This window comes from Cajanus cajan, chromosome 9 (assembly GCF_000230855.2).
Source record: "Cajanus cajan strain Asha chromosome 9, NIPB_CcT2T_4, whole genome shotgun sequence".
In the NCBI taxonomy this organism is placed as follows: Eukaryota; Viridiplantae; Streptophyta; class Magnoliopsida; order Fabales; family Fabaceae; genus Cajanus; species Cajanus cajan.
Window position 1 is genome coordinate 13,456,314 of NC_138525.1, and position 25,703 is coordinate 13,482,016.

Here is a 25,703-nt window from a genome sequence, read left to right on the forward strand (position 1 = left end):
CACAGACCATGGATGTATACGCGACTGTTTGTGGATTGTATGAGCATATAGTTGTTGCATTTTGTCTATTCAAATCATTCATTTATTTTTTATAATTCCCCTAAGGTAAAGGAAAAACACAAAAATTAAAAATGCATTATCATGTGAGAGAAAACCTAGTGTGAAAATAAGATTTGTGAGAAGCATACAGGGGCATCATGCATTTTCTACAAAATAAAAAATATAATAAATAAAAGGATAATAAAAAAAAGAGGAACATGCATATCATTTATTTAGGATCACAAGGGGATTTGTATCAAAGACGAGAAATCAGTATGACCTCTGTCACATCATAAAATATTATGAAGAGGAACACCGATAACTCACCTCTCGACAAGGATGAGCCATCAAATCTTTGATAGAAACTCCCTTCATGCATTACCATTTAAATAAGCTTGATAAGAAATTATCTTGTCCCTTAAAGGTGGCTTTTCAACATTCCGTACTCACACGAGCTCAAAAGATAAAAACTATGGAAGACCTAGAGGAAAGAAATCGTGTCCTCAATGAGGAGCTCGGACAGCTCAAGGAACAAATGGCTAGAATGCTTGAGGCCATGAACAAATTACAGCACGACAATAGTACTAGGAACGTTGGTGACATTTCCAAAGGTCATCTGAATGCCTTGGAAGAAAGACTGAGAGTTGTGAAAGGCCACAGTTTTGACATTCGAGAGGCTGCAGATATGTGCCTAGTGCAGGACATCCAATTCCCCGCCAAGTTTAAAATCCCTGACTTTCAAAAGTACACCGGGGCTAGTTGTCCAAAAGGACATCTGACAATGTACTGTAGGAAGATGGCAGCCTACGTGGGCAATGAAAAGCTCTTGATACACTATTTTCAGGAAAACCTTTCAGATGTTGCTCTCAATCGGTACATGCAGCTGGATGGAGGGAAGATCCAGACATGGAAACAGCTAGCTGATGCTTTTCTCCGTCGATACAAGTATAACATCGACCTAATTCCTGATAGGTCTGATTTACAAAGCTTAAGCAAGAGGGGCGATGAGTCCTTCAAAACCTGTGCACAAAGATGGAGAGAATTGGCTGCGCAAATAGAGCCTTCATTATCTGACAAAGAGATGGTGACAATGTTCATTGACTCTCTAAGTGGACCCTATTATGACAAGATGATAGGGAACACGTCAACCCTTTTTGCCGACATAGTCACCATAGGTGAAAGGGTTGAGCAAGGCTTAAAAAGCGGGAAGATAGGGAAGGCTCCGACAAGTTATGACCCTAGGAAAGTCTATGAAAAGGAGAGGGAAGAAGGGGTCCACGCCGTCATCTCTACTCCAAAAGGTCAAGCCACACCACAAGCAAAGCCTAGAGACGACAAAGTAGTAGACAAAATCCCCATCACATACACAAAGCTACTACCTCAACTCCTAGAGGCTTCGATGTTAGTCCAACTTCCTCCAACAAAGAAGATGAACCCTCCTTACCCGCCGTGGTACAAACCTGAGGAAAGGTGTGACTATCACTCTAACTCTCCGGGGCACTCCGTGGAACGATGCAAGACCCTACAATTCCGTGTGCAAGGACTTATAGACGCTGGATGGTTGAAATTTGACACCGACACACCTAGCATTGACAAGCACCCACTGCACAAGCATGACGAGGAATGACCTTGGAGTATAAAATTGAGAAATTACTATACTAGGGGGCTTTCTTTCTTTTTCAAAAAAAAATTGCTTTAAATTCATGCTCAACTCATGACATTCACCCACGATCATGAGTTTAAACAAAATAAGGGTTTGTATAAGTTTTACATTCATCAATAATATGCGTCATTTTCATAAATCTCTTGTGTTTATTCTTTTCCCCCTCTTCCCACATATTAAATTCTAAAATCAATTACAATAAAAAAAAACAAACAAACATGAACGAAGATAATAAAATTAATCAAAGCTTCGAACATCTACAACGCATTATATGAGTCTAAGGTAGATAGGAAGATCACCTCCTCGAAACACGCAAAAATAAGACAGTGATCAGAAGAGTCTTACACAAGATTCTCATTGCACAAGAAGAGTCTTGAAAAATAACTTTTGCTCAATTTGGCCGACAAAGGAAGCACAAATCTCGGCTCATGAAAGAACTCTCTCAACACTCGTAGGTTGGGGCAACATCTTTCTCCTTGGTATACGGGAATGGGGGGGCAGTGTTAATCATCAAAGATGCTGGTCCTCCCAAACGCGGATGGCATGAGATTTTGCCAAAGAAAAGAATTGTTATTCCAAAAAAATAATATCACTTGCAAAATACTGCTAGGATGAAAACCCGCAAAAGGCATCTTAGGCAAAAAAAAAAAAAGAACAAAAAAAAAAAAAAAAAGTTCCCGCTAGGACGTCCTAGGCAAAAAATAGGGATCTAAAAAGAATAAAAATAGCAAGTGATGATTCTCATAGTTGAAAGCTAAAAGGCGGCTTGAACACTTCTACAAGGGACCAAATTCTGCGAAGACTCTGCCTGAGACTCGGATATGTAGTTCAAGATAATTAGGAGAATGATTATAATAATTATCTAAGGAAATATTTGTTTAGAAAAAAAAACTTAAACACTCATCCACCTCAACTACCCATTCATTCTAAATCATCCTACCTCCATTAACCATTCATTCTAAATCATCTTTTTCTTTCCTTTCTATCTTGTCCAATCTTAATGACGTATATTGTTGATGGTTGTCAAAATTTGAACATGTCCAAAAAAATAAAAATGACCCGCTAGGATGAAAACCGGCAAAGGGCATCTTAGGCAAAAATTAGGGCAAAAGAAAAGAGCAAAGAAGAGAGAGCAAAAATACCCGCTAGGATGCATCCTAGACAAAAGTTAGGGTTTCTAAGCAAAAAAAAAAAAAAAAGAGAGAAGAAAAGAGAAAGCCCCAAGACAGTTCAATACATCAAACGGCCAATACAACTAAATGTCGTGCATCAAACAAAGTAATTTATTCGTGAGAAGGAGAAAAGGGAAGCCACCTTCTAAAAAAAAAAAGAAGCTAAAATCAACATGCATTGCATGCATCCAAAAGCATTTCACACACTTAGAAAACTTTCTTTATCCAAGGGGGATTATTCAAAAATAAATAAATAAAAATCTTGCATGAATAAGCATCCAGCATTTTTGTATCCTGACAAAAGAGCAAAACAACGACATGAGAAAAAGGCAAGCTTCGTAAATGTTGAAAAAGCTGAAGTATTTTAAAAAAAATAACAGAAAAAGGTAAGCTTCAAACATGAAAGAGCCGAAGCTAAACAAAAATAAAATTCAGTAAGACCTACCACAAGCAGGCGCCTGTAGAGGCATCACAATACTCACATGGCAGGGGCAACACCAGAATCTCTATCAACCATCTACTCCTTTGCCCGCCAGCACAAGGGCATCACCTACTAGCAATCCTCGTCAAGGGACAATCACATCATCATCACCAGCAGAGGCCTGAAGAGGCTATGAAAATACTACGGCCTGTAGAGGCTATGAAAATACTACGGCCTGTAGAGGCTATGAAAATACTACGGCCTGTAGAGGTTATGAAAATACTACGGCCTGTAGAGGCTATGAAAATACTACGACCTGGAGAGGCTATGAAAATACCCCCTCTTAAACAAACTACAAATAAAGGGACACACCATCACAAGAAAAATAATGGAGCATCTACTCGAAGAGTAAAGATCAGGTGTATAGTTTGTCACACTTGTTACCCCATAGAGTATGCAACCCAACACTCAGCTGCTCTAAAAGGTAATGATACAAGCAACTACACCTATCCAAGGGAAGCAACGTAGAAGCACCAAAGAAACGAAGAGAAGACCCGAACGAAATGTCTACGTCTTTTCTTGCCTTTGAAAAAACAACACATTACTATTCCAAAGGACAAGTAAAAAGGGGTAGCTGTAGACACCCAATTTCGTCCGGGGGGCACACAAACAAGAAAATGGACCTACATCATGAAGGAAAGGAGCTCCCGAAGCAGGCAAACAAGACAGGATGTCAGAAGGCCTAAAGATCAAATAAGGTTGTTTTAGTAGCCCGGAACGAGCTGTTCCAGAATCAGAACGGGCCGTTCCGAACCTCGGAACGGACCGTTCCAACATGACTAAAACACCTAAAAATCCAATACCGGAACGGGCCGTTCCAATACCAGAACGGGCCGTTCCAAACAAGTCAAATTTGGAACGGGCCGTTCTGGAAAGGAAAAATATGTGTTAATTTCTACTCTGGAACGGGCCGTTCCATTTTCAGAACGGGCCGTTCCATTTTCAGAACGGGCCGTTCCAGTGTGCGTAATTTGAACATAACGTTCGGATCCGGAACGGGCCGTTCCGAATTCAGAACGGACCGTTCTGGCCCACATCTGATGCCTATAAATTGAAGCCTCGGGCACAGTTCTCCAGGCGGCCAGAGAATTTTCGAATAAGACTCCTTTGAGCACGAAAATTCTTGATCTCTCTCCCTTTTATTATATTTCTTGAGATTTGTGTCGCATCTCTATATTCTCTCTCTCCTATTGTATTTTTTTAGTGTTGTGAGGCAATTGTAGTGCGAAAGGTTGCCAGAAAGCATCTCAAATCTCCCTATTTTGAAGATCCAATAGAGCTCATTCAAGAGGTATTTCAGTTAATTTCTTTCTCTCTTTTTTATTTCTTATCTATAATAATTATTGTTATAATAAAAATAATCATATAGACATTTTAGGGTTAGTTATATTATTTAAATTTCAAGTATGTAAATAGTTATTAATAAAGGGATTTAATATTTAATTTATTATTTCTTATCACATTAACTTCATCATAGGGTACCGATTGAGGGCGTTGTAGGGGTGCTTAAAACCTTCCTTACACGTAACCGACTCCCGAACCCAATTCTGGTTATCAAGACCATTATTGAATTTTTAAAAAAAACCTTTTCTTTTTCCAATGTTTTAAGTAAAACATTGGTGGCGACTCCATGAACTCATTTTCAAAAACCATTGATTAAGGATTAGTCTAGTGTCTGGGCATTCCTTAATTGATGAGATTTTCAAAACGATGTCTAAACCATTAGTCGCGAGATCGGAAATTTTCGGGTTGCGACAATGACTCACGATGCAGGAATGTGAACTAAATAACCAAACACAAACAAGACATACAACATAAGGTAGCATACACAACATATAATATCATTATCACATTTGGTTCATTCATAGCATAATAAATAATAACAACTAACATTATAATGCCTTATGCAATGGAAATGCACTACATATTACTATACATATGATGTCTGTAAAAATATTATATATCACACTTGTGCATTACCATTAACAATACACACAGAATAGTCTAGGAGTACATGCCAAATCACACTCTTGTGCACTATCATTAAGAGAACATACTATTAGGATTTGGTTGAAAATAACTAAGCTTAAATAATATTAAAATATGTATAATATGGAAGATTTTTTTTTAAAGAAAATCACATAGGAATAAAAAAAACAACTATATTTATTTTATAAAAAAAATCATTCTTTTATTTTGTCAAAAAATATTGTTATAAAAATTTTCTTAACTTTTTTCTCCTTCGTAGAAACATGGGTGTGAGTTCAAATGACCAAATTTCACCTTTCTTGTTTGATAGACAATCTTCTTTAAGAAAATTCCATGATGAAGTTAGTTGAGTAATTATAATTGGATAAAATTGTCTTTGATTTATATCTCTTCAGTAATCCTAAAGTGGATCTCTAATGAGAGTCCTAATACACCATTGATACCTAGAATAATAATAAAAAAGAATTCAACGAGTTTGGACATTGCACAAAAATAAAAATTTAGAAAAATATTTGCTCTTTACTTCGCTTTATTTGTTGTTTTCTTATATTACTTTAAGAAGTTTAATTCTAAAAAAATATTTTCTTTTTGAATTTCAATTAATTCCAAGATATTTAAAAACACTTCCAAAATTTTACTTTTATAATGTAAAAATTAGTCTTTAATTATCATCTTACAAGTATTACGTGAACTATGTTTATGAAAAAAAATAAATTCTAAAAAAGGTTTGTCAATATTTTTCAATGTGTTATATCACAAATTATTAATAAAATACAAATATATAACACATACATACAAGGGGTCCAATTTAGAAAAATGCCTAAAACAGTGTCTGGTAACAGCCCTGTAACAGCCTGTACTGCTTGTAGAACGACCCGTACTGCTTGCAGAACGACCCGTATTGCAAGCAGAACGGCCTGTACTGCAATTAGAACGGCCCGTACTGCAAGCAGAACGGCCCGTTCTGCAAGCAGTACAGGCCGTTTTGCTTGCAGAACGGGCCGTTCTAGGGCCGTTCCAGGGCTGTTCCAGACTCAAAGTTCGCCCAAAACCAACAAAATAAGACGCATGAAACGAAAATGTTACCTCAATGTTGTATTCGTCCTAGAAAATGAGAAGCTCCACACTTCAGATGAGAGTCCCAGAGAGTAAAGAGGAAGAATATATGATAGTGAAGCAAAATAGTAGAGAATGGAGCACTAGGAGCAGAGATAGTGTAATTAATTCTCTGATACTACTTTTAAAATCGGCTGTTCAATAACCGATTTTAAAAGTGATATTTTTAAAACTGATTCTAAAAGTAGACTTTTAAAATCGGCTGTTCATGAGCCGATTTTAAAAGTCTCACTTTTAAAATCGGCTGTTCAAGAGCTGATTTTAAAAGTAGCGTCAGAGACTTTTAAAATCGGTCATAATGTAGCCGATTTTAAAAGTAATGCCATTATTTACAAAATTATCACCGCATTACTTTTAAAATCGGCTACCAGATGACCGATTTTAAAACTCCGATTTTAAAAGCCATTTTTGTACTAGTGTATTGTGAAATTAAATTTTAGCATTTAATATATTAGAAAATTAAAGATTAAATTGTAAGTTTTTATTCAATCAATGATTTTGGTCTTATATCCTCCAATTTTATAAAAATTATAATTTTAGTTTAACTATTAATCATTAATATCATAATATTGACTAAATATAATATCAAATAAATTATTTAATAATTAATATTTGATGATATTTAGATTAATTACACTAGTATATATTTTTATTCTTGTAAAAGTAATAAAAAAATAAACCGAAAATTTAATAATAAATAGAAACTTCGAATTACATTAACATTACAATTATAATAATTAATAAATAACTATTTAAAAGAATTTTCTCTGTCCAAACGCGAAACTACAAAAACCCTCTTGAATCTTAACCATCTTACCTTGTGCTCTGTTCTCGAATCGTGTTCTAAAAGAAATCGAGATTGCACTATTGTTTTGGTTCCTACATGCTCGCTCTTGGAACCTCAACAACACCTTTTGCTTTCTCTTCGTTGGGTCAGTTGCAATTACTCTTGGAACCTCATTCTTAATTTTCCGAAACACGCTCAGGAACCAATCAAACTGTATAGCGTCGATGTTTCTTCATTAATGTTTAACCTGAAACAATTATCATTGCGCTTTTTGCTCAGTAATGTACCAATAATTTCTAGGTCTCGTACTCGCACCCCGTGTGTTTGATGAATTAACGTGTTTTTATTTTAGATGTTTAGCATGCTTACAAGCTCGTGAATAGCCCTAAACCCTAACATGACATCATGGAACCCCTCGTTGAAATTAACTGAATTCTATTACGTGATTGTAAGTGTTTAGGTAGAAGTTGAACATGTGGTCAAGATGCTTATTGCCTAATACATATGGTGATGACGCTATTTCAGTTTGTCTGCTTCAATTTATGAGCTTAAATATGGTGCAAAGAAAAATTCTGATCTCATTTTTTGTTAAATAGATCACCAAAGATAACAAGTGCTGTGGAATCGCTATGGACCCGTCTATTGTGAAGCTTCTAGAAGATGACGAGGTTTACTCGGCTCTTCTTTCATCATTTTCTTTCAAGGAAAAAAATCGGCCGTATCTTACTGACTTGGGGTTTGGCTAATCCTACCACTGTGTGTGAATGTTCACAGGATGAAACAATGCATTCAGGGGTGGATGTGGAAGCCTTCCAGGCTGCCCTAAATAGAGATATAGGAGGAGATGTGTCTACTTCTCAGTTTTCTGGTTCAGATTCAGGTATCCATCAATTTTATTCACTATTTTTGTTCAATACTGACCTCTCCCTTATTCTGATAATATTTGATTTCTCTGTTACTATCTCTTATTCTATTGCTTCTGAAGCCCATGTTTGAGTTTGTTGTTTATACATTAAAAAATGAAAAAATAAAAAAAAACTTTATTTGTGGTCGTGATATTGGAACTCTTAACTCTGAAGTATTTGTTTGTTGATGAAAATTAATTAACTATGCCCCAAGTTGATATCTCCTTTTATCATTTGTGTTTCTTTGATTGGAATTTGACCTGTAGTAGTTACAAAGGTCCAAGAAATATTTTACTATTCAATATATGCACTAAATGAATTTTTATTTCAATATCAAATTATCATGATGTACTACAACAAAGTATCTGTGTGGTTACATTTCTGTTGCTTTTGTGGACTGTTAATTTTTCTTGCCAATTGATTGATGATATTCAGAAACGAAATTCACTCTCTGTTACTGAAACTAAAGGACTTCACAAACACAAGGTGAATCTGAAACATAGTTCTCAATCAGGAAAAGGAAAATGGAGCTAGAGTTTAGACTATAAATGACTTCATAGAGGGAATATAGTGTATAGATTTTTCCCAAACTTGAAAAGAAAAATAGAGCTGTAGGCTAGTTGAGGTGCTTACTTGGCTACCCCCTTTGGCCTCCCTACCAATGCATTGCTCAATTTCTTAATATACCTCTTCTCCCCATTCTCTCCCTTGCTTTTTATCACTTTACCACATAAGCTTATCAAATATGCATTCTGTCCTTTTCTCTTATTCTCCTCATTGTCAGAGCTTAAATTCCTTATTACCAGTTACCACTGCTTCTCCAGATCTGAAGCTCTAATACCAATTGATAGGAGACCAAGTGCTGGATTACAGAGAACAGGAATAATTCCCCAATTACACTGGTAGAATCTTGAATTTCTTTAAGAAGATATGGAGACTAACTCCTTTCAGTAGAGACTGTAGAATTCCACAAAAGAGAAAAAGGAGGATATCACTGGTCATACGAGAGACCTGAAACCTCCTCCAAATTCTCACTGAATAATAGCTCACCTCTCTCATTCCTCCCTGTTCCCTTTTATCCCACACATCCTCTAAGTTCACCTCATCGCCCCATGCGTGCTTCCTTATAAGCATGTCATGTGTTTGTAGTAGCCTAAATAAATCCCTATTCTGTCCTTTCTCATGATTCTCTTGTGGTCAAGCATACAAATGCTTAACAATAATACTCCCCTAGAGAATGAGTTCACTTGACAAAGTTCCAGTTCATCATCCTTCCTTCCCCTTCACACACACCTGATTACTGCAGCCACCTTTGCTTGTGTTTTTCCATTGGCTGCCTATAAGGAATGTGATCTGGTGAATTTGACCATGGAGACTTGGTTGCCACATGTCCAGAAATCCACAGCTCTGTCACCTGCTGATGATTTATCCATTTCGAGGAGCAAATCTTGGTTCAGCAGTTCTGATGGCAGAATCTTTTCGCAGCCTGTTTAATAGGCCAGGAGATGAAATGATGAATGGTACAACCCAATGCACAGAATAGTTCCTTCTTCATTTTGATCTTCTTTACAGATGCAGAGAGCAAACTCCTTGAATGGAGCAACCTTAGTTTGTGACTGGTATTTCACATCTTCATCCTTTGTTTCTGGTTGCTTAATCACTTCCTTCTCTGCCCTTGGGTCAGGGTTCTGGGATTCTGAATCCAGTTCAGAGTGCCAGTCTTTGCTTTCCAACTTTGATGTTGACAGTTTTGGTTCCCACATTTGATCCATATCCATAACAGGTTGATCCATATCATATTCAAGTTGGAAACATTTGATCAAGGCCTTCATGAAGGCCCACCGAATCAGATTTGAGTAGAGCCAACCCCAACATTGGTACCAAATGAAAGCAGTCTCTCAGTAACGCCTTCATGGCATCCTTGGTCTCTCTGATTCTTTGTTCCTGCTGCGCTGAAATATGCTCAGCCACCAGTAAGCATCTTGTCCTTCAAACTCAGTATCCACAGCTCCCTGATCTTGAATTTCTCAAAGAAATTATGGAAACTAGCTCTTTACAGTAGAGACGTACATCTAGAGTTCCACAAAACAGAGAAAGAAACATTCAAGAGACCTGAAAACTCCCTCAAAATTCTCAGTTTCTCATTGAATAATCACCTACCATTCTCATTTCCCATGTCTTCTCAGCTTCCCATGTTTGTTGCCACACAAGCAAGTTTTTTGTTGTGTAGATAAGTCCCCACTTACTCTTATTTCTCATTTTTGTCCAGCATATTGGAGTGCCTAACATTCAAGAATAGAATCATAGTGGAAAACCTCTTACACTAATGGAAGCGAAAGAAAAATAAAATAGAGACTACAGAACTTCAAGGATCTGCTTTCTTGCAAATCCATCTTATGCATTCCATGCCCTTATATTCTTATTATCACTTTACACTAATGGAAGTAGAAAAAAAAAAATAGGGACTACAGAACCTCAAGGATCTGCTTTCTTGCAAATCCCTCTCATTGTCCAATCCATGTTCTTATATTCTCATTATCTCTCTTACACTAACAGAAGCAGAAAAAACAAAATATAGACTACAGAACTTCAAGGATCTACATTCTTGCAAATCCCTCCTGTTTTCCACTCCATGTCCTTATATTCTCATTTACCAAGATTGAGTTTCCTCATTCTTTCATAACTCCTTGCCAGAATGTCAGGTCCGCATTCAGTTATGGTCCAAACTATATCAGCATGAATATTCCTATATTTTACAGCTACCCACCTTTACCCACGTGTTATGATCATCTACATCACTTCTCCTTTGTTGGAGCATATGTTTTAGTATCATGGCCTATATAATACTTGTTTATCCCATTTTCTCCATCTAACTCTTGTTTTTGAGTGAAAGTAGAAGTTTGCTTCTGATTCATTGGAACTAAAACATGTATGGGTCCAGTTTGTATATACCATATAGTAGTTGAACCTTAAGAAGAAAACTATTCGTTTTAGTTATAAATTTAATTGAGTATTGGGTCATGTGATTTTTTATATTTGCTTTGTGATTTCTCAAGTGACAAGTACTCATGCTTTATGCTGCTATGATTGCTGCAGTTTTGTCTCAAGGAAGCAATAATACATCTAGTAAATCTTTACCCCAGTGGCCTACTTCTAACCATGACAGCCAAACTGACTCTCAAAATCAAGAACCTAAAACTGCACAACAGCAAGAGCAACCTTCATCAGAGATGGAGCTAAAGCAACATGGATGTCGTGTGGAACAACTACAGCATGTTGCTTCTCAGGACGTAAATAATCCTCTTTTGTCACAGAAACAATCTCAAGATGAATGTCACCAAGCGCCGGCTGTACAAGTTTCTCTTCAAAATTCTCAAGCTATCAGAATTCAGAATTCAGGAAAAGATCCTGTCCTTAATAATGAAGTAGGAAAGAATCATAACCCCAACAGTGAATCTCAGTATGCCAAATTGCAGCAGATGAGTAATCAACAGGCTACAGTCCCTGAGCAGCCAAGTACCCCAGGGAATCATAGTAAACAAGTACCATTTGCTCTGTTGCTACCCATCTTGATTCCTCAACTTCCCAAAGACAGAGCCATGCAACTTCAAACCTTATTTGCCAAGTTGAAGGTGGGTTTTCCAGACCAATCTTGCTATCAAGTCCTTTAGCCCCCTTTCCCCTTCTGGCTCAGTTTTAGTGTTTATAATGATAGTCTAGGACCAATTTATGGACAGATATCCCATGCTATGAATTTTGTGTTTCATCAATTTTCTTGCCTTTTTGTTGTAGAAAGATAAAATACCGAAAGACAGTTTTGTGCGGCTTATGAAAGGCATTGTAGGGGACAAGATGCTTAGATTAGCAATAGCAACGGTCCAAATGCAACCACAGGTAGTAAGAGAACATAGTTTGTATTGTAAATGATTTTTATTAATCCAGTTAAATATTGATGTCATGGTCATGCTAAGTTTCTTCTTTTCATGCTATTATTATAGACAAGGCCCAATCAAGCATCTGTAGGGCAGCAGCACCCTGTGAGGATGCCAAATGGTAGTTCAGGTGCAAGGCAATTGAATGATCCCCATGCTTTAGCACAGATGCATCAGAGAAGTATGAATGCTTCTGTTGACCAATCTCGCATGACTTCTTCAGCTGGCCAAACTATGGAGAGCAATGCTAGAAAATCTCAGGAATTGGATGTTAAAATAGAATCTCAAGGATTGCAACCAAGCCAATTGCCATCTTCCACTTCAACCACAGTTGGTCAAGAAGCAGAAAGATCATCAGTTCACATACAAGGGCTTAATAAGCAGCAGCAACAACATCTACATTTCCCATCAGCATATGGAAATAGTGGTGGTAACTATAGCCCTTTTTCCATGACAACCAGTAGTTCCACTTCATCTATCAAACCACAACCGCATGATTCACACATTAGTCAAATTTCACATCACAGTATTGGTTCAAATCACTTAGGTGGGTCAACACATGGTATGAATGTAATTGGTATGCCAAAACTTGAACAGCATAATTCTTTCCATGATCCCAAGAGGCTGCCAGGTGGATCTGTGTCTTCTGCTGTAAACCATACAGCATCTCAACAAACTTCAAATGCTTGGCAACCATCAATAAACAAAGAACAAAATCTGGGCTTAATGTCATCTGTTTCTTATGTCAAAAAGGAACCTAGTGACTTGTCTACAGAGCAGCAAAATAGGCATAATTTGACTAAATTGCATGGGTATTCTTCTGTTAATTCTGCTCAGATTGAACAGGGTGGTGCTAGTCAAGGAATTGTAAAGGATGAGTTTTCAAGAGGTCTTCCAGCATCCACAACTATGCCACCTACAACATCTTCTGGGTTGTTGCCACACAGTTCTGCCTCCCCTTCTGCAATGACCCAACTAGACCCTAGTGTCTCGGTAAGTTTGAGACTGTTGTATGTGATCTTGTCTATATGATACACTAGTCAAATTTTGCAGATCAAGTAGTCCCAAATGTTTTTTTTTGTTCTCATGGGCATAACGCATCCTTTAGTACTTGTTTTATTAAATATATATTAAATGTAAATTTATGAAACATTAGTTCTCTCAAGTGTCCCGTGATATGTTTTCAGGAAATTTCATTTTTGTTGAATTGTTTTTAACAAACAACCTTTTCAATAATAGTTCTGAAAAATATTTTGTAATTAAGTAGAGTAAGAATAGATATACTCACTGTCATTTATTTGGGATAGCTTATTTACTGTACTTTAAGGTAGAACAAAGTATGCAAAAACTGACTAAAACATCCATATCCCTCTCTTTACCTCTCCTTGGGTATATATTTCTTATGAGCCTATCAATACCCCCCTTCCCCTCCTATCAGTTGCACTTTGTCCTCAAGTTGATGTGTTGGATTATCTTCTTCCACTGGCTGCAATAGCTTGATGAGTTGGATAATTTCCTTCCACTGGCAGCTATAACTTCCACCAGGGTTCCAATTTTTTGGCTGTAAAATACTACAATTATCTAGTGAATACTGCCCAAAATTGGTTGCTGCATGGAGAGTTGATGCAGCACACAAAATACTCTAGCAACTCTTTGGAACACTAACTAAATTGCTTCACCAACAACCTGCAAAGCTTGTGGGGTGTTTCTAGCGATCTACATATTGGCAGTCATTAATAAGTTCAAAACTGCTACCAATCCGGCTGCAACATCAATACTTTCAAACATAACATCAAGGGTCACCTTTCTCACTGTTGCAGCAGCTGCATAATTTGTATCAATTGGTTCCCCCCCGTTTCCCTTAACAACTTGAAACATTTTGTAGCTCCTTAGGAACTTCAATGATTCCTTTCTTGTGAACTTCATGTGCAACAAATGTGCCCTGAAGATTGAAACAATGTTCCTAACTTACCCCTTCCTTGGTCCCATTTTTCATGGCCTGAAACTACTGCAACTATCAAACAGGAAGAAAACGGACCCACGTGAGATTTTGGTATCATTTGACCTATCCCAAGGTTCCCAATTCACACACCTTGGATGGAAAACGGTCCCTGAATGGCCAACATTGCTTCCTCCTACGAGTCCCTTGTTCCTTTGTTCCCTTGTTCTTTTGTTCAGTAAATTGAATTCCCATATGACGCCAAATATAGTCTCCACAAACAGCAAACTTTGAATTACTTGAAATTGACAAAATACCTCTTGGGTTATAACGTAGTGCTATTTTCTTGAAGTTGAGTACCCTTAGTAAGTTGGGCTTGGCTAATTAAATCCAGAAAGTACTTTTGCCTCCACCTTTACAACTTTCGATGCTAAATTGGGCTTGTCTTTTTGGGTGACATGATTGACCCAATTGCTGTAATTCCAATTCAGCTCTCCCTCCTTGCTTTCCATTTGTCCCCTTCTTTCACACCCTCTTAAACTTGGTTTAGGCCCATTTCCTTCACAACCCACACATATCCCTCTCTTTACCTCTCCTTGGGTATGAGTTTCTTATGAGCCTATCAATATATAGTGCCTCTATAAATGGTGAAGCCCTAGTTTCTCTTACGAAGTTCAAACTGCTTTTTTGACTCTATAAATGGCATCCATAAAGTGACAGTTGAACTCAGGATGTACTAGTGTCAACTGTCAAGCAAGCCAATTTTATAGACAAAATTTTGTTCTAGTTTTTATTTTCTGTTTTAATTAACTATAATTGCCCAGCTGATTTATATCCTTTTGATCATTACTAGATCTTAATTTTTATATTTTTTAGAATTAGTAAGCTGTTACTTAGTTAATTTCATTAGTTCCATCCTAAGGGTGTTTTTGTAATTTTCCATTTACAGGCAATGGTGTTTATCGGGGCTGAGGTTTATGTTACTTAGGTGCTAATGGTTTTTATTTTCTTGCCATTTTCCTTATTTTGATGACAGGACTAAAAAATGATGTTTTTGGAAGCTCCTTTGTCTGTGTGCACATAGGATTGAAAAATGACTAAATAATTCAAGCTGGGCTAAAGACAACCCATGCTCTACTCGTTCATTTTTATCTCAGTTTTAGTTTACTCATTCTGCAAGTCAATTTTCCAAGCTCATGTTTGGCTCAAGTTAGAGTCATGAGCTACTTGAGTCCACATAATGAGGTCAATTGGGTGAAAGCCTAGTGAACTCAAAGCATTTAATGAGCCAAACAGGCTTAGAAGGAGTTCCAGATTGCATAAAACTCACTCAATATATGTTATATATTACCAACCAACATTCATGGATCAAAAAATATTATTTAATATAGAAAATCATTTATGTATTTTCATCCAATGGTTTGAGATTTTGGAATACAGGATTTATGTCATGGTGTCATCCTGTATGATCAAGTCATTATGAGTTTGATCCTTGGTGTCTGTACTCTTTAAAATAAAAAAGTTAAATTTTAGCACAAGGTTCAGTGTGCCTGAGCATTATTCACGACAAATCAAACACAAAGCCCTTAAGTGAGGCGACATGTTAGATATAAAATCATTCATGTACAGATGTACTTTTACTTTTACCCAGCAACTTAAGCTTTTGGGATAGTCGGTTAATGACAAATAATTCTATGTGATAATGTATACGATCTGAAGGTGTCTGTATTATGCCAGTTCATGAGCAATTGAATGTAGCACTAAGTGACTTATGCTGAGCTCATATTTTAAACAAGCCATATATTCTAACTCTGTTCAATTCATTTGTTCATGAGTTGAATCACAAGCTGCATGTAAGTGGCTTGGCTCATTTTCTTCCTTCCTTTAATTTGCACTATTAGACCCATCAACCTTGAATTTCCAATTTTACTAGTATTAATATTTGACTCTTTAACCTCTTGTATGCAAAATTGCTTGCCTCGACATATAAGATGTGTAAGAAACCTTTGATTCACCAGTTTTCTTACGCAAGTTTATGGTGCATCAAAGATGTATTGCAAATTGCAATAAGTAATGACAAGAATATAATGTTGTGCTTGTCTTTTATTTCATTCCTTGGGCTCCAACTTTAGTTTTTAAAATGAATCTACTATTGGGAAATAATACTTCATCTTGCATTTTCTATGCATTTTTTTCTTAAAATACCAAGATATTATTTGCACAGAGCAAGCCCCATGTTTATAAATATATCTTCAAATTTCTTGATTCCTAATTTCCTTAGTTCCACTTCTGAAACTGACCAGCTATGCTCTCAGATTCCATCAAATGCTTCTGGAATTGTTGCAAGGACACCTCCTAAAAAGCCTGCTGTTGCCCAAAAGAAACCACTTGAAGCACTTGGTTCCTCACCTCCTCCTCCAAGGTGAGACATGTCTTACTCTATTGGATCATTAATAACTTATTTTTTGGATTAATTTCTTAATCTCCAACTCATTTCAATGTACACATGTTCCTTTATCCTACAGTAAAAAACAAAAAGCTTCTGGAGGATCTGTAGAACAAAGCATTGAACAACTGAATGACGTCACTGCTGTTAGTGGAGTTGACCTCAGGGTATGATACAGTGTCAATGTTCAACTAAGTCAAATAACTCAATAAGTAGGGAATGTTTACTCCTCTACTTCAAAATCTGGAGCCATTTCTAATGTTTCTTTCTTTCTTACAGGAAGAGGAAGAGCAGTTATTTTCAGGGCCCAAAGAGGATAGTCGAGTTTCAGAAGCTTCTCGAAAGGCTGTGCAAGAAGAAGAGGAAAGGCTGATTTTGCAAAAAGCTCCATTGCAAAAAAAATTAATTGACATCAGTTAGTGATCTCTTTGTTTCATACCACTGTTCATCTGTTTTAGTTCTTTCCTTTTGAGCTGATCTGGATGTGCTTGGCATTCAAAACCTTATGGCTGTTTCATGTTCTGCAGTGGCCAAGTGTGGCTTGAAGGGTATGAGCAATGATGTGGAGAAATGCTTGTCACTGGTGAGATTCAAGCAAATTTTCACTTAAGTTTTCATTGCAGTAGGTTTACATGTAATCTTATGGCTGAGTAAAATGTTCAGTGCGTGGAGGAAAGGATGCGTGGACTGATAAGTAATCTGATTAGAATATCAAAACAGGTGAGTTGTTTTCTCTAGCTGCTTGCACAATTAGTCTTTTACAATTGTATAAAATTTTGTACTTACAAGAATATTCCAACTAGAGAGTTGATTTTGAGAAAACAAGACATCGGACTGTTGTCACTTCAGATGTTCGGCAGCAAATCATGATGATAAATAGGAAAGTAAGGGAAGAGTGGGAGAAAAAACAGGCAGAAGCAGATAAGCTTCGGAAACTAAATGATGTGAGTTCCAAATATTGAAATTTTGTTTAGTTATCGACGAGCCTTGCCCATGCACATTTCCCATCATGCATGTCTTTTGTATATTTGCATTTGTAACTTGTGTGCTTATCATTTAAATTTCTATTTTTAAGTATAGGCTGAGAGCAATACTGGAATTGATGGTGACAAGGAGAAGGATGATGGTCGTTCTAAATCAACTAAGGTATTTATATCTCGTTCTTATACTTCATCTTTATCAACATTGTAAATCTGTTCTTTGATTTATAATATGCTGCAGGTGAACAAGGAAGAGGATGACAAGATGAGGACAAATGCTGCAAATGTTGCTGCTCGTGCTGCTTATGGGGGAGATGACATGCTGTCAAAGTGGCAACTTATGGCTGAGCAAGCCAAGCAGAAACGTGAAGGGGGGACGGACATGTCATCTAGTTCTCAACCAGCTAAAGATGTGAACCGCAAATCTTCATCAACATCTGGAAGAAGTATGAAGGATAGCCAAGAAGGGGAGAAAAAAAGTCTTTCAACTTCAGGTGGGTTTGTTTTAAGCTATTTTTTTATCCCTTTTATTTCCATTGTAAAATAATTCAATTGCAAGATAGCAATCAATTATAGTTATTCACTGAACTGATCCAAATGCTGTAACTTAATATATGGATTAAAAAAATATCTAAGAATAGAAGGAAGTGGACTCTGACATTATTGTCAGAAGAACTCAGAACGTAAAACCTAATGCATATGTTTTGCCTAATATTCTATTCTTGAAAATGTTTTGATAAATATGGTAATGTAGAGTATCCCTACTCTTTCCACTTCTTGAGGCTGAAGGGACTGTATCATGCATTGGATTGCCTGCCTTGCCATTGTCCTGTCGTAGTATAGTGTAAATCGGGCTTCAAACAACCTTATGTTGCAGAGATGCTATGTTGGTTATTGGTTTCCATTAAGTTAATTGTTTTTTTTTATTGGTTGTGCTACTTTTCATTGCCGTTTCACCTTTTTGATTCATCCGACAGTGGCTGCTAGAAAACTTGGGAGGAGTCATGCCATTGCATCTCAAACTAGGGTAGCTCGAAACATCTCTGTCAAGGATGTGATTGCAGTCCTGGAGAGGGAACCCCAGATGTCTAAATCTCCACTCATACATCGCTTGTACGAGAAAATTCATTCTGATGCCCCAGCTGAACAAGGTTAAAGAAAGTACCTAGGTGATCTGGGTTTTTATTATTTTGTTGCTGAGCTTCTTAATATATTATGCTTTCCGAAGAAAAAGAAAGGTTTCCTTAAGTTTAAATCGGCTGTTTTTGACTTGCACTACATTTAACGGAGATAGCTTTCCTGCTGAATTTGATTTTTCTCCTGTGTCCATGATCGCCTTGTGAGATGTTTGCCTAGTTTTTGGTTCCGTTGTGTATATTCTTGTATAATCACTTGGTAAATTTGGAAATAGTGCAATTAAACAGAAACCTTCCACTTGGCAGGCTTTTTAGCTACAGTGACGCTACTATCACAAGTACACCCCTACCTTGCTCCATTGTTGTTTAAACTATAGCTAACATTAAGCCCAGTTGTAGCTGTACATATATGTAAGTGCAGGCAATCGAAAGTAGCACTATTCTTTAGTTAGGTCTTTCAAGTTCCAACTTCATTCCATGAGGAAGCTTTTACAGTTTACTTACAGCGACCATAACTTTTTAAACGTTCAAAATGCTTTTTCTGTTTTTTTTTTGGTCCAAGGTGAGGAAATAAGGGAATAGGATAGGGACAGACATCGGGGAGAATCGAACTTGTATACTCACAATTTATCTGCTGCAGATCAATCGAACTATATGGGGAATCAAAATGCTACTTCAACATCTCAAATTTGATTAAGTCAATGTTTAAATAGTCCAAGCTCTAGTTGTGGATAGGGTTGTTGCATTGGAGGTTTGAACTTAGCTTTTGTTGTGGATAGAGTTGTTGCATTGGAGGTTTGAGCTTAGTTTTTGTTTTGTGGATAGGATGGTTGTATTTTAGGTTTGAGCTTTATCAAATTTTGAAAAGTATGTTCAAAGGAAGGAGGATCGCGGATTTGTTCAATGAACTATATCCTGTAACCGTTGTGCCGGAATTATTGGCTGTAGTTCAAATTATAGCATTAGCTTATTCATTTAGCGGCAATTTAGATCGAGTGGCTTAATATTGAGATTATAATGTATGGTAACTGCATAACAATACACTACCATACAATGTTTTTAATTTTTTATAGGAATTTTTTTAATTTGTTATCTATTTCAGTTTTTTTTATTATAATTATTTATTAATTAAATTTTAATTTAAGTTATCAATAAATACAATTTTTTATAGTATATAATTATTTATCATAAATTTAAAATATAATTTATATATTTAAAAATATTTATGTACATTTATTATAATTATAATTTATATATTCAAATATATAGTATTTTTTATGAATAATTTATTATAAATTTTAATTATATATATATATATATTGTACATGTTACAATATTAATTAACTAATAAATGGGAAGAAAATGTTAATAATAAAATGAGTTTTATCTTTTTAAAATGGTTTATATTCATGAAAGATTGAAGGCTTACACGTGATGGTTGTGATGAATAAGATAAATGCGCGGGGTGTTCCCGGCGGATAATGATAATGGCAGCGATGATGAGTCAGCATAATCGACGTGGTCAGGGATATACGCCTTTTTGCGCTTTTAAGTTGCACACGTTGGTGGGTGGTGACCCTCTCACCGTTGTCTCCGCAACAACGGGGCCCACACTACCCTTCCCAAGCCCAAAAAGTTAAAAAAAATAAAAAATAAAAATAGAGATTTTAGAATTGGAATTTAGATAGGCAAAGCATAAAGTAAAATAACCGCAGAATATGCTTTGCTCTGTTGCGCAGATTATCCTTTCCTCTTTACTCGCTCATCTTTTCGTTCAGTTCCTTCCTTCTTATGATTCTCTTCCTAAATTCTCTCATTAATTTTCCTCTCTCCAAAACAACCACCATTTAATCCTGTACTTAAACCCTTCCTCAGCAACCAATTAGCGATATTTTCACTAAAGAAGAAATTAAGAAAGTGTTGTTATGGAGCTCCTAACCTCCATGGTAGAATTTTATGGCATGGCGTGCCTGGTGCTTTTTGTCATTATCTTGCCCTTATACCTCAGTAAGGTCACCAGCGACACTCGCCGCACGCCAAAAGTTTGCGTCCACCGCGAACCGCTTTCTCATGCCGAACGGTTGACGGTTCAGCCCGCTCAAAGCAAGAGCAAGGTCGGTTCTGTTAATCCGGTTCAAGCTGCCACGTGCCTCCAAACGAAACGCGATATACACGAGGCGGTTAGTTCTGTTCCCACGGTCGAATCCGATTCCAATGTTACTGTGGACTCAGACCCTGACATTGCCGTTAAAGATGAAATCGTCGAGCCTGACGAGAAGAACATGGAAAGTGCTGCTGCTGATGATGATGATGATTGGGAAGGGATTGAGAAGAGTGAGGTGGAGAAAGAGTTTATGGCGGCTACGGAATTCGTTAGTGGAGAGGGTAATAGATTGGAAAGTGTTGGAAGCAACGTGCAAATGGAGCTGTATGGGCTTCACAAGGTTGCCATCGAAGGACCTTGCTGTGAACCTCCGCCAATGCCTCTCAAGCTCTCTGCACGTGCCAAGTGGTATCAATTTTCAACTTACCTAACTCCGTTTTCTTTTTTCTTTTCTTTCCTGTGATGCCTATTAATGCTTCGTGTTATGCCTCGTTCAATTACCTTACTTGCTTAGTTGCTTTGCCTTGTTTGTTATCTCTTTTGTTTTGATGCAACTTTTTTTTTTTGGATTTGGAATTTTATCAAGATTTTGAATGACATGACAATGCATTGTTCGATTGAGATTCAGATTTTAGACTTGCCGTGTTCATGCTTAAAAGAGTGTTTTCTTTTTCCTTTTTGTCCACAATATATTTTTGAATCAATAGGATGATTTAATAATTCTTTCCGGTGCTTAGAAATTACCTATTTGGATGTAGAATTGTCTTTTTTACATTAATTAATAAAAGATTTAATACATCTTATATTATAGTCCTGAATATTTTTTTAAAAAATTTATTCTATCTCTAAATTAAAAAATTATAATTAAGTTTTTCATCTTTTTATTTTTTTAATTTAATATTTGGACTTAGAAATTTGTATACAATTCATAAAGTTGTACAAAATATTTTTATGCACACCCATTACTAAAAAAATAATCTAATATAGTTGTTTAGGTTCTGGGACATTAAAAATATTTTATGAAATTTCACGAATTGTAATTTTTTTTTAACCATATAGATTAAATTACATAAAAAAGATGAAAGATTTAATTATATATATATATATTTAATTTAGAACTTAATTAAAGCATTTCAAAAAGTTTATAAATTAAATGATATTAAATTTTAATAAAATAAAATAAAATAAAAAGTGTTATTTTAATCTCTACTACAATGATTTTTAAGTATTGGAGCTCATCCAATTCCCCTTATTAATAAGCTGTACATGTGGAAATTATTCCGATCACTGCCAAAATTTGTTTAGGTTCAGAAAGATAGAATTTTATTAAAATAAATTACATAAACAAAATTTCATGAAATTACACATTCTTTATTTGTTCTACTCTTAAATTTTTTTTTTGAAATTACACCCATTATTTATTAGAACACATTAACCTTTAAGCGTTTAAAAAATACTATATTATAAGGAAAGTTGCTATAAACCTTAAATCTCAAGAGGGAAATTATGTGTAATTTCACGGAACACTAACGTAATTTACTCATTTTATTAATGATGAGGGATAAGTTTGAATCGTTTCTCTCTTAAAGAACAAGAACCAAAACCAATTTTTGTACGTAAGTTCATAAATAGTACTACTTGGGTTGTGATGTCGTCAGCCGAAGTGTAGTCCCGTGGTAATTCTCATGCATTTGATTGGGTATTCCCTCAAGACGTAATATACAAGAAAATTGGACAGATAATAAACCAATCATCAAAATCAAAATGAATGGTAAGACTGACTTTGTCTAATCTTATATTTGGACCGATGGAAAGAGATGGAATAAAATGGAATGAAATATAATAGCATAAAATTTCCATTTCATTATTTATTTACTCAATACATATGTTAATTATACTGAAACGGAACAAAGTTCTCATTCCATTTTATTCCTCCCAAGCTGGGGATAAGAAAAATGAAGGTAAAAAATGGAATAGATTCCACATGTTTTCAATATATTTCAATTTCATCTTCATTTTACCAATCCAAACAATGAAACCATTATATTTAATTTCCTTTCATTCCATCTTCTTCCATCAATTCTAATATAGCCTTTATGACACAAGGATTATTATTCAAGAGGGGAAGAAAAAATATGTCAAACACTCTAAAACTAGATAAATAAATGTAAACAACTCATGCGGCCGTGTTGTACAAGTTACACGGTATAGCTTGATTGCTAGTTATAATAACAGGGTTGAGAGCTGCTTTATATGAGTGATCCACAGTACTGATTCCGTTATGCAAGGAATGCTTGGCAAAAGCTGGGGAACATGAGTCCAGAGGTTGCAATGGAGCAGTATATCAGCCTTCTTTCAGATAAATTTCCGGGATGGATGAAAGATCCTTCTGCTGTGAGTTTGTGTTGTTGAAGCATATCGTGTTTTAATATCTTACCTTACAAGAGCAATGGAATTGAAGCAAACCCTTTTGCAGGGAATGAGTGAACATGAACCCACAAGACCTGAAGTTTCCGACTCTGCTGCTTCTGATATAAGCACAACTTTGTCTCATCAACAAATGATCATAACTGAAAGGTAATTGATAGTCCATTTTTATACTCATTATTGTTATTCATACGCGAGGTGTGTGTAGAAAATTTGAAGTTTAAGAGAAATTTAAACTTATTAGTAATTAACTTTTATATTAATTTTTTTACTTTTTTGACTTGTTAAATCATTTATTAATATTAGTGAATAAAAGATATTTCATGTTTTTCTCTAAATACACTCACATTAGTCGATATAATGGACGGTTATTAAGAGATTAAAAGGAACAATGTGTATATTAAAATAAAGAATCTATTTTATATATAGGTATAGATATTATAATTAAGTATTTTTAACTGTCTTGTATGTTCCACGGCCCTGTTATCACATGTCTGTTTTGATTGTCTTTTTGATCAATAATATTAGATTAAATTTTGCGTAATATGTTTTTGGTATATCTGATTTTATGATGGCTACATCTCTCCAGCAGGGAACTTGAACAAGTGTCTGATTTCAAGGATCACAACCCACTTACAGAATCAGATTTGGAGAACAATGTAAGATTTTAGATGCATTTAGATTTCAGACTTGTACATTGACAAAAATATGAATAGCTTAACATAATATTGGAAAATGTTATCTGTTCACCAGATCCAAATCTAGACACATGGTATTTTTATTTCGTCTAAATGAATATTTAAGACATTTTCACTAAAATTAGGAGCCACATAACAAATAATCACAATTGTTGAAGGAAATTTTTAGAAAACATAAACAGTTGGAGACAGTTGTTCATCTTGTAAATGTGGGATATCCTTTTATGATTTACTTAAGCCACTTCCCTACTCTTACTGTATCTTATGCCTCTGCCTGACATCTTAAGCCTTTATAAGATAGTTAATTAGATTCTGTTCTCAATCATAAGAGAAAAAATATATTTTTTTTTCTTCTTAAATATAGATTAATTTTAATTATTATTGTCTTATTTAATGTTACTTTCCTTAAAATATCCTCCAAATGAATGATTTTTCAATTGTATTGTCTTTTTTGACATTTATAACAAAAATAATTTTAAAAAATATTATAAAAATTAATACAAATGACTAATTTTCTTAATATGTGTGAAATCATTTTTCTCAGCTTATAATAAAAAGCAGAAGGTAATTTTCAACAACAACTAGAACGTTTTCTTTTTCTTCATGGTAAAAGTCCGATTCTTTTCTTCTATATATACACCTATTTGACAATTATTCTACTCTATAGTTACTCTTAGTCCATATATTTCAAGATATTAAATAAGAATATTTTAAACTTAATATACTAATATTAAATATTTTTTAAGGGTGTACAAAAACCTTAAATATAAAAAATATGGTCCAAAGGGAATATAAGAAATAAATACTTAATTCATCAAGACTAATGCAATTATGCAAGTAGTTAAATTAATTATTTGTAATTAATAATGTCATACTTTGAAATTTATTCTAAAAGGTACTTAGTGTTAATGGCTCAATAAATGTATTTACTTTTATAAAAAATGAGTAGATAACTCATTAATAGACTCATAATAAATTAATGATATAAAAGAAATTCTCAATTAAAATTATTATTTTTTATATATAAAAACAGAGACCGTATTAAATATCTTATTTTTTTTTAAAAAAAAAGATTCTTTAACTAATATTATAAGGATATAGACTAGCATTCTCTTTCTTCCTTTTTAATGATGTCGCTCAACAAAATTTTTATGAAACGTGTAAAAATCCTTTAGTGAAAGTGAAATATTTGGAAATATTTGATGACATTTTTCCATGCCATATTACCATCTAGGCATCTACTCTTTCTATCATGTCATGATTAGAATTATTTCAGAAAGTGAAATTCGTTGGTAGATTGAATAGATATAAGTTGGCTTAGCATGGAAATTTTCAGGTTAATAAATGATGGCATCTCTCTGGTATTTTGCTGCGCCATGTGACCTTCTCCTGCATTTATTTGGGCAAAAAGAAGACTGATTCCAAGTATATAAGTTTGTTTCGAAGCATTAGAGTCTTGGGCTGTTTGCTTTCTGCTTTGTTTCTTCAATTATATGATGATCATGATGTGTTCTAATGTTCTTCATTATCAAGTTGTTAATATATGCATTTATTGTACATAAATAAATGTGTGTATAGGATCATATGCGCTGCGTACGTCTGGTTTAAGATACCTATTTATAAAATTCTTAGTCACGTGAAATCCGGTTACCTAAAATTCAGTAAATTCACCATCTTATAATAGCATCTTAAACTTGAGCAGTTATGTATTAAGTTTTAAAAATGTAATTATCTTATGAGTTGTTTAAAACTTTATCATTGGAGTGAAAATGTAGTGAGTTATTTATATGTGATCTGACAGTAAAATCTAATAAAATAAGATACACGTATAAGAAATATTCGTTATAGATGTTTTTAGTTATATATAGTATTCAAGTTTGTTAGTGAAT

The 25,703-nt window shown here is 35.1% G+C and overlaps 3 protein-coding genes across 7 annotated transcripts; all 3 read left to right on the forward strand.

Moving 5' to 3' along the window:
- Positions 1-511: 511 nt before the first annotated feature.
- LOC145951951 (uncharacterized) lies at positions 512-1,666 on the forward strand. The gene has a single exon (XM_083064151.1). It carries the CDS (start codon positions 512-514, stop codon positions 1,664-1,666), a length of 1,155 nt encoding a protein of 384 aa, XP_082920277.1.
- A 5,568-nt stretch (positions 1,667-7,234) lies between these two features.
- Positions 7,235-19,036, forward strand: LOC109792949 (transcription initiation factor TFIID subunit 4b). 4 transcript variants are annotated; one of them, XM_083063857.1, is made up of 16 exons: positions 7,244-7,392; positions 7,708-7,754; positions 7,844-7,915; positions 8,022-8,127; positions 11,249-11,784; positions 11,945-12,046; positions 12,151-13,077; positions 16,327-16,445; positions 16,549-16,636; positions 16,749-16,884; positions 16,997-17,052; positions 17,133-17,189; positions 17,273-17,413; positions 17,550-17,615; positions 17,691-17,943; positions 18,427-19,036. In XM_083063857.1, the coding sequence occupies exons 2-16, from the start codon at positions 7,752-7,754 to the stop codon at positions 18,603-18,605; spliced, it is 2,841 nt and encodes a 946-aa protein (XP_082919983.1). In that variant the 5' UTR covers positions 7,244-7,392; positions 7,708-7,751; the 3' UTR covers positions 18,606-19,036. The 4 variants fall into 4 exon arrangements, with proteins under 4 accessions (XP_082919985.1, XP_082919986.1, XP_082919983.1 ...); XM_083063858.1 differs by having other exon boundaries at positions 16,339-16,445; XM_083063859.1 differs by lacking the exon at positions 7,708-7,754 and having other exon boundaries at positions 7,235-7,392.
- Positions 19,037-20,255: 1,219 nt separating this feature from the next.
- Positions 20,256-25,500, forward strand: LOC109792951 (uncharacterized). Of its 2 annotated transcripts, none has more exons than XM_020352402.3 (5): positions 20,256-21,097; positions 22,978-23,083; positions 23,166-23,266; positions 23,706-23,775; positions 25,151-25,500. In XM_020352402.3, the coding sequence occupies exons 1-5, from the start codon at positions 20,511-20,513 to the stop codon at positions 25,160-25,162; spliced, it is 876 nt and encodes a 291-aa protein (XP_020207991.1). In that variant the 5' UTR covers positions 20,256-20,510; the 3' UTR covers positions 25,163-25,500. The 2 variants fall into 2 exon arrangements, with proteins under 2 accessions (XP_020207991.1, XP_020207992.1); XM_020352403.3 differs by having other exon boundaries at positions 20,258-21,097; positions 23,709-23,775.
- The last annotated feature ends 203 nt before the right edge of the window (positions 25,501-25,703 follow it).